This window comes from Hypanus sabinus, chromosome 15 (assembly GCF_030144855.1).
Source record: "Hypanus sabinus isolate sHypSab1 chromosome 15, sHypSab1.hap1, whole genome shotgun sequence".
NCBI lineage: Eukaryota > Metazoa > Chordata > Chondrichthyes > Myliobatiformes > Dasyatidae > Hypanus > Hypanus sabinus.
This window is the reverse complement of record NC_082720.1, coordinates 56,047,601-56,057,504: the sequence shown is the minus strand read 5'-3', so window position 1 is coordinate 56,057,504 and position 9,904 is coordinate 56,047,601. Positions and strand designations below refer to the sequence as shown.

Below are 9,904 nucleotides of genomic sequence, written 5' to 3'. Positions count from 1 at the left end.
GGCTTGCACCCAGACGAATAATAATTGCGGCACAAGTTATGCGAAGCTGTGAGATTTGCTCGTGACACATTGGGGGAAAGCCACCTGCTAAATTTGATCATTTTCCAACCGCGTCCGCACCATTTGCCAATGTACAGATAGATACCTGCTGGTAGGGGTTATAAGTATCAGTAATAGTAGATATGCCCTCCAAATGGGGGAGGCGTTCCCCACTAGAAAAGATGACACCGTACCTGCGGTTTAGATATTAATGAAGGAAATTATTCCCAGATTTGGGGTTCCATGCAGGTAAATTAATTAAGGAATTGAGACCAGAGATATAATTCCCTTGGGAATATCACCTTCCGTAACACTCGCATTCCTCGGGACTAGCAAAAAGAATAAATGGAGTATTAAAAGATATATTGGCTAAGGTATGTCAGAAAACTGGATGGAAATGGCTCTTCCCATAGCATTATACATTCTAAAAAATCAAGTGAGAGGCACATCTAAATTGACTCAGTTCCAAGTATTAATGGAAAGGCTTATACCGCCGGGGTCTCTCCCTCCTTTGATTAGTGCGCGAACGTCCCTGCTCAGAAATGATAAGTAAACCATAGAAGTTGTTAGGCAAAGCATTAAGAGCAATTCAAGGCCATGTATCTGCTTCCTTCCCCAGGCGAAAAAGAAACATTCATCCCTTTAAACCAGGAGACAATGTAAAGACGCTTCTAAATGACTCCCTTTCTTCTAAGCAGAAAGGGGTAGAAATCAGGTGATTCTGCTGACAAGGACTGCTGTGAAAGTCTGACGGAAGGCTGGCTGGGTACAGGGAACCAAGTGCAAGTGGTCTTCTCCTGAAGAAGGGAAGACGGGAAACTAAATTATGAAGAAATTACTTTTTTTCTGTGGTCAATTGGGGTTTATTATGCTGGGGAAAAGCTATAAATACTTACTTGGGCTTAGTTTATGAATATGCTACACGAACTAATGTATTTAGTTGTTGGGCGTGTATGGTTTTCCTGTGCATAAAGCCAACGCCTTTCAACGAAAAAGCAAGAATACGTCAATAAAATAATCAGCTACATCGAAAGCTATTATTGCTAGGAGAAAAAGGAAGGGATGAATACAGGATGGAATAAACAATCAACATAATTACAAGCTACATAGATGTCTATCTGCTCGCTATCCTTTAAGAGAAATTCCTTTAAGGGCTGGGATATGCCTGACTAATTTAACAAATCATAATGCCTAGATTCCATGTAGCTTCTCAAACAGGCGAAAAGCGCAAGTGTAGATAAAACAGGACAGGTCAGTTATTAGGAAGGAGCAGTTGTAGCGAGAAGTTTTATTTATGGTGGGAACTCCTCATCCATTATGGGCTAATTTGCAGTGATCACACTAGTGGTCATGGTTGCAAGATGTGCCGGCTCTTGGATAGCTCGGCCTGCAGCTTTCCCTGTAAAATTATCCGTACCGGTTAAACTGGAATCTCTCTATCCAGAATATGATGAAAAAGCTTGTTTAAACCTGAGACTTTTACCCGATGAATACGATATTCTCTATCCAGAGGAAAAAGAGAAGTGTGCTGAAAAGGAGGACGAAACGAAGGGACTGTGGAAGAAAATTAAATTTTGAATTCAATGTTGTTGTCAAGCTTGACTGGTTAAGTATTGCCCAAGATTTGGATCATGAGAGTGGCAGGATATGACGCAGACACTGTCCTTCAATAGAAGATGCCAGAATTGAAGAACTCCTAATTTTTGCCGATACTGGTTAATAGAGGAATTGAATGTGGAAATGGAGTTCTAATTTTGTAGACCCCATTGAAACATCTGTGAATTGGTTGATACCTAGCAAGTGCTTCTGGAAAGCACTGACTATGTTTATTCTAAACATTAGTTAATATAGGCTTTTGCCCAAATTTTTCCATATAAATTTAAGACGTAACCTGGCAGCGCAAGAGTCGTTAAGCAACGGCTCACCGTGATCACGTATTAAAAATTTAACCGTATACCGAGGACTGTGTATACCGATATCTGTTTAATAACGTGGTGAATTCTCTTACAATATAATACGGTAAAACAGGTTACATTCTTCGACAGTTACTCTATTATAGAGCAAAAATGCATGCATAAACTGACACTTATTTTGGAACCCCTTAAGTGTAGTGACAAAATTTCTTCTGTATAAATATCAGTTTGTTCGCAGCTGGATTTCAATTCTATTATTTTACGAATTATTACTTTTGAAGGAAATGTAAACTCATTATCATTCAAAGTAAATATTGTTGAGTATTTCATTATAAATTTTCAGGTACGCAAGTTGAGGTTTCGAAGACATGACGCTATGGATATCATCAAATTTAAAATTAATTTCGTGTTTTACTTAAGGTGTTTAAATAAGGTTTTTTTGGAGAAAAGTGAACGGGCGTGAATAGTTCGGTAATCTAATGCTATTAACGGGCAATGGAAGTCATTGTTAATTTGTATTCAAACAACATTTGCGCACAATTTATTCTCGTGTTTAGGACTTTTATTTGCATGGTAAATTCGTATATCTAATGCTTCGAGTTTTGTATAGTATATTTAGAATGTTATTTCGCGCTCTCTGTCAGCAATGAGATTGGCGTTTGCAGGGAAAAGAGAAGGGTGCTAATGGTTGGATAAATATTTAGTTTGGAGAAACAAAACAGAGATTGTTATTTTTAATGAGTATTTCAAAGCGTCTGGAGAAAACTGAGCACGAAACTGTATACAGTAGATCCTAAAAATAAAGACCAAATATTCAGGATTGTTGGATTAATTTATAATTGAAAAGACTAACATCCCCCAAATATCTACAAAATGTCACTCTTGTCTTCTTCAGTACTTCAGAACAACTGAAATAATGGCGAATACTACACTTTGCTTTTGTTCTTTAGCATGCAATATAGAAATACAAGTCTGCTGATATTGTCCGCCTGAGTACTTCTTCATCTATTTTAAAAAGGGCCGCCTTCTATTCGGAGGCTGTGTCTTCTGGTCCTGGACCCTTTGGCCAGAACAGTTCTTTTCTTAGACAGCGAGCCCAATATAATTGCGAATATAATTTTACTACTTCCCGCGTTGTTTCTTATTTATGAGAAATTGTATTAATCTTTAGATTCTATTCCAAAGTCTGCATTTGGAGTGGGAAGTTTGACATGGACAATAGCAGCTGTGAAATTCCGAATGACATTCCCAACGAACGTTATTGTTACACTTCAAGTTTGGTGCCAGAGAAGTTATTTTATCCTCAGCTGAAGAGTGAAAGAAAAAGTATCGATGGATTACTGCGTAATTGAATACTTTGTTTACAAGCTGCTGTAAATGAACCTTCGAAAAGGAGGGACGCAAATCTGCTCACAATACTCCCAAGTGATAGATGAAAAATAATTCATAATGCCTCAGTATTACATTTTTGCTGTTCTATCGAATTCTCTTGAAATGAATGTTAATATTACTTTTGTATCTTTACCAACGACTTAAACTGCAAGTTATCCTTTAAGAAGTCCTGCACGAGAACTCCCAAGTTCCTTTGCACGTCTGATTTCTAAATGTTCGACCCGGTTGTAAAATAGTCTATGCCTTTATTCCTTCAAACAAAGTGCAAGATCACACTCTTCACTGCACTATATTCCATCTGCTGCTTCTTTACCCTTTCTCGTCAGCTGTCTAGTTCTTCTGCAGACTGCATGGTTCACAACACTAGCCGCTCGTCCACCTATTTTTGTATCGTCCACCATAAGGTCAGAACGCCATTTCTCCCATTCACAGAAAAAACAGCATTTCCCTTCATTTCAGATTTTCCCTACGGCCCCATTCCGTAACTCGCTGTTCTACTGAGCTTTAGTTCTCTCCAATTGCTCTTATTCTTTTGGTTAGATTTGCATTTTCTCCAGGCAAGAGTTTTGCTATTAACAAGCTTTATCTCAGTCTCCCCGTCTGTCAATTGTAATAATGATTCTCTTGTTCTCTGTCTGATTACTCAATTTAGAATATTAAACGGCCTAGATAGAGTTGTTTCTTGTAGTGGGGAAATCAAGGATAAGGAGACACAGGCTCAGAATTCAGGGTCGTCCCTATCGAGCACAGATGAGGAGAGAGTTCTATAACTAGTGGGTGGTGAATCCGGGGAATTCGTTAGGACATATGGTTGTGGTTCAAGTTTTGAATCCTAACAGACTGTATAAACATAATCCAATCATTTATTTAATACTCCTGCTGTATCTTCACCTTCTATGCTGACATCATTTATTTCATCTAATCAGCCCCACTCTCCCTCTGATGTTCGGATATTTATATCCATATGGTTAATAACTGGGCGTCTTACTTCATCTGCCTTTTTTCATAATACTCCCGCTTTACTTGTCACGTTTTTCGGCTTAACATATCATCATAACCGTTATCACAGCTTATAATTTGATGTGGCTCGTGTACTTTTCACTTGTCCGTTTTCTATTCCCATTATCGTCAGAGGAACGATAGGTTTAAACAATAATATGTAAGTCATAGGAGCAGAATTGGGCCATTCTGCCCAACAAATCTGCAACGCCTTTCTGTCATGGTTCGGCTCTTGAATAAATACGGAGTATTATTTTGGGTTATGCACTTCTTACAAAACGCTTTGTTTTTGAATACTACTTATTTATAATCTCATTAATATACATTGAAGAGTAACGACTTTTATGGGACCACCAAGCTTGGTGCAATTGACATAACAACAAAAGACATGAGAGTGTGAGTCAATAATTCATCGTCGAATATTTATAACAGTTAACAAATGTCTGGATTAAATATTGTGAAAATGTTGCATTTTGCAATCAATATTTATATTAAAATACGGTTCTTTCGCCTCATAAACAATGGACTTTGTTTCGGGTTCTCTTTAATTATTTATTCCCATTGGTCCAACTTCTTGGTTTTAAAGAGACTTAGAAGTGGCGTTGTTATCCGATATTTATAGATTGACATTGGGCCTGAGATACAGGCAGGCTGCACGGCCTCAGAAACAGGAAATCGGTTTTCGCTGACTCTGGAGATAAACAAACAGAATAATGATGGTCTTCCGTTACGTAAACCATCGAATTTGTTCGATTGTCATTTAATGATTCCTTCACTTGAGGTCTTAGGTGAAAGTTGTCGTTAGAATTTTTAAGGCTGTAGCAACAACTGGGTGAATTGTAGTCTTGGCTGACGTTTCTGTTCATGTTACATTTGATGCCAATCAGGAGAATGATGGTGACAAGAAAGAGAGCAGAAGTGCAGCCGAAAATGACAATTAAGTAAAGATTCAGGTCAGAGAAATCTTCGGGCATCACTACAAAATTACTGTTTTCAATGCTTCTTTCAGTGATGTTGTCCGTAACTGTAAGGAGAATTGTAATCGTGCAGGAAAGGCTTGGCTGCCCATTATCCTTCACCACAATTACTAGAGTTTGTGTAGTGGCATCAGACTCCAAAATATTACGAGCTGTTCTAATTTCGCCCGAGCTTTGCCCAATATTGAATAAACTAGATTCAGTGGGTCTCTGCACCTGATAGGACAGCCGCGCGTTCTGACCAGAATCTGCGTCAGTTGCCATTATCTTGGTGACCAAGTACCCCTGACCCACTGAATGCGGCACGAACTCCACAGCTGCTAATCCACTCTCTGCTGAAGGTGAAACAATTACTGGAGCGTTGTCATTTTGATCCAGGATGATCACATTCATCGTAGCGGTGCTGCTCAGTGGGGGCACTCCGGCGTCCCGAGCTTGAACGTAGACCTGGAACGTTTTGATATTCTCATAATCAAAAGAGCACAGCGCATAAATGGTACCATTCACAGAATTAATGTTGAGATATCTGGATACTGGTAAGTCCTGGATAAGGCTCTCTACAAACGAGTAAGAAACATAAGAATTCTGATCCAAATCAGGATCGACAGCAGCTGCTGCGTAAATAAACGCACCAGGAGCGTTGTTCTCCATCACATAAACTGTGTAAGAAGACTGTGCGAACCTCGGGGCGTTGTCATTGACATCAGAAACCCATATCTGGATAGTTTTGTTCGTCGATCGAGGAGGAGATCCCGAGTCCCAGGCGAAAACAGCAATATTATAGAGTGCTGTATTTTCCCGATCTAACAAGTCAATGGTAATTAGTTTATAATGATCGCTCGATGATGCCTGCAACTTAAACGGAATACGTGGTGGAATCTTGCAGTGAACTTCTCCGTTCACCCCAGAATCTCGATCATGCACATTGATCATTGCGATTACTGTCCCGCGCCCTGCAGTCTCTGTGACCTTTGTAGTCACCAGGTTTACTTCTATTTCCGGGTCGTTATCATTGACATCAGCAATCCTGATTAGAACTTTAGAATGCCCTGCAATGGCTGGTGAACCTCTGTCCACAGCCTGAACATCCACTGTGTAACTGTTTGCCTCTTCGAAGTCCAGATCTCCTAAGACTCTAATTTCTCCCGTCAGGGGATCCAAACTGAACAATTCCTGCACTTTCCTTGGGACACGATTGCTGAAAGAGTAAGTTACCTCTGCGTTTAAGCCTTCATCTGCATCCGAAGCGTGCACGGTAACCACTGGGGATCCCTTAGACGTGTTTTCTGCCAGGCTGGCTTTGTATATCTTCCGATCGAAAATCGGCGCGTTATCGTTGCTGTCCAGCACAGTAATTACAACCTGAGTTGTCCCAGATTTCCGTGGCTTTCCTCCGTCAACGGCCGTCAACACCAGCTGAAAAGATGCCTGCCTCTCGCGGTCCAGGGATTTCTCCAACAATAGCTCTGCAATTTTAATGCCTTCTTCTGCGTTCTCCACTTTCAGACTGAAGTGTTCATTAGGGCTGATCACGTACGAAGTGACTGCATTTGTCCCCACGTCCAGATCGAGAGCGCTCTCCAGCGGAAAACGAGAGCCGAGTGCAATAATTTCAGCAATCTGCAAGGCAATGGTGCTTTGCGGGAAAATGGGCGAATTATCATTTATATCAACAATCTCCAATTCACCGCGGTACATTTCTGGGGAATTTTCAATCACAATTTGGAAAGGAAGAATGCAGGTAGATATCGATCCACAAATTTTTTCTCTGTCCATTCTCTCATTGACAAATAAAACCCCACTCTGAAAATTTAATTCCGCATATGGTTTAATGCGACCGGAGACAAGCCGTCCTCTACGAGCAAGCAATGTTCCAGCCTTTAATCCCAAATCTTCAGCAATGTTTCCAATGATTGATCCCCGCTCCATTTCTTCGGGAATCGAATAGCGAATCTGTCCGAAAACCATATTGAATGCACAAATAATAACAATAAAAAGCAATCCCAGGGACTGCAAGGCTTTCTTACCCTGTACATTCGCCATTGTTGTGAGGCCGCCTTCTTTTCCAGAAGCACGAATTTACTTCGGTTACTTTGCGAGAGACACTTGACTGAAATATCTAACTAAACCTTGTCTTCCCGAAATGACGGACTGTTCCAGTCTGTTTCAATAAATGGTCGCCTAGAATAAAGTAAAATACCGGGTCTTTTCCGTGTAATTCTGCTTTCGTTCACTGGTGGGGGTGGAGCAATGGATCTCTAGCTGCACTTGAGATCCTGATTGGTGTACAGCGACACAAAGTGTTCTTGTCAATAATTACGCCAGAACTTCTTAAAGCTGAACGGCGCCAGGAATGGCAGTCTACTGTTTACGGGTGTACAACTGTAATTTCTGCCCCAATGTCACAAGAAGCTTAGCAGTTTATTCCGCAATTTTTGTTCTGTTCCAATGTTTACACCAAAGCGATAAAACTGATCCTACAAATGTCAACTGCGTGTATTAAAAGAGCTGCGTGCATGCATGCTGATATTGCAAGATTGGCTCAGGGACTGCTACTGTCTCTTCCACCTGTAATGAACCCTAAATTTATATTATGAAAATGTTTATCTTCTGTAGTAAATCTCGTGATGTCAAACAGGATTAGAAGTAAATGGGCAGTGAATGAGAAGTTAACGACCGCATAGAATCAATTCTGTGGTATTGGAAATCTAGACTAAAAGACGTGGAAATGTTATGAAATAATCATGGGGGTGGGCCTAATGGATGACTTCAGTCATCCGCAGATCTACTCGCTTGTAGAAGGATGTTCTATCTAAATGAAAAAGAAATTTCTACAAAACTAAAACCATATAACAATTACAGCACGGAAACAGGCCATCTCTGCCCCTCTATTCCGTGCTGAACGCTTAGTCGCACCTCGTCCTACCGACCTGCATTCAGCCCAGAACCCTCCATTCCTTTCCGATCCATATACGTATCCAATTTTACTTTAACTTACTAAAATTTAACTTTAACTTTAACTTACTTTAACTTGGTAATTAGAAACAGAAAATATTGGAAGTACACAATTGTTCAAAGTGGAAAACGTTCTGACAAGAATGATGTTTCCGATCAATAATTAGTCAATTTTATTTCCCTCCGCATCCACTGATCAGCGGGGCAGTTCCGGTATTTCCTGTCGTTCTAAGTTCAAAGTACAAAGTAAATGTATGTCACAAGATACAACCTGGTCATTTGCTTTCATGTGGGGATAGTCATTAAAACCAAGTAATATAATACAATCACTGAGAGAGCGCCACCAACAAGTTGGACAAACGACCAATGTGCAAATGACAAAGTAAATGAATACAGAAGCAAAATAAAAGACAGTGAAAGGACGTAGCCATGAAAATGAGTCCATAATTTGTGGCAACAGTTCAGTGATGGGGCGAATCAATTTGAGTGAAGTTATTCCACTGGTTCAGCAGCCTCATGTTTGAGGGTAATAACTTTTCCTGAACCCGGTAACGTGGATCCTGAAGCTCCTCTACCATATTCCTCTTGGCAGCAGCGAGAAGAGAGCATATCCCGGATGGTGCGAGTCCCTGATAGTGGATGCTGCTTTCCTGCGACAGTGCTCCATGTATCTGTGCTTATTGTTGCAGAGGTCTTTGCCCGTGATGGACTGGCCCATATCCAATAGTTTCTGGAGGATTTTCTGTTCAAGAGTACTGGTATTTCCATACCAGGCCGCTATGTTACTAGTTCATATGCTCTTCATCACACATCTTTTGAATGTAGTCAAAATAATATTAAATCAGTAGAAAGAGATGACATACGATTGTAAGTTGTAGAGTCTCTTTCTGCTGAGTTAAGAAATGGCAAGGGTAAAAGGACCCGAATAGCAGTTGTATAAAGTCCTCAAACAGCAGCCGGGATATGGATTACAAATTACAGCAGGAGATAGAAAAGGCGTGTCGGAAAGGCAATGTCATAATAAGCGTTGAGCATTTTTAAATTGAAGTGGATTGGGAAAACAAGGTCAGTACTGGACCTCAAGAGGGAACAGTGATCACAATATGATCGAGTTCGCATTGAAATTTGACAGGGAAAGAATAAAATCCAGTGTGTTGGTATATCAGCGCAATAAAGGAAATTACAATGGCAGGAAAGAGCAACTGGCCAAAGTTGACTGGACAGGGACATTTACAGCAAGGACAGCAGAGCAGCAATTGCAGGAGTTTCTGCGAAACATAAGGGAAGTGCAAGACAGATATATTCCAAATAAGAAGAAATTTTCAATGGGAAGAAGGACAGTACCGTGGCTGACAGGTGAAGTCAGAGCTAAAGCCAAATCAAAAGAGTGAGAGTACAAGGAAACCAAATCTAGTGGGAAGATAAATGATTGGGGAGCTTTTAAAAACTAGCAGAAGGAAACTAAGAAGGTAATTGGGAATGAAAAGATGAATTATGAAATGAAGCTTGCAACTAATATGAAAGAAAATACTAAAAGTTTTTTTTTTTTTCAGAATATAAAGGGTAAAAGAGAGTCGAGGGTAGATGTAGGACCAATAGAAAATGACGCTGAAGATATTGTAATGAGAG

General features: G+C 40.2%; 1 protein-coding gene across 1 annotated transcript in view; it reads right to left on the bottom strand.

The window, feature by feature from the left end:
* Positions 1 to 2,199: 2,199 nt before the first annotated feature.
* Positions 2,200 to 9,904, bottom strand: part of LOC132405231 (protocadherin-10-like) — a 36,967-nt gene continuing 29,262 nt past the window's right edge. The window contains exon 2 of the mRNA XM_059989918.1: positions 2,200 to 7,401. Within this exon, the coding sequence (XP_059845901.1) occupies positions 4,949 to 7,401 (2,453 nt within the window). The 3' untranslated portion in view covers positions 2,200 to 4,948. The remainder of the gene's footprint in view (positions 7,402 to 9,904) is intronic.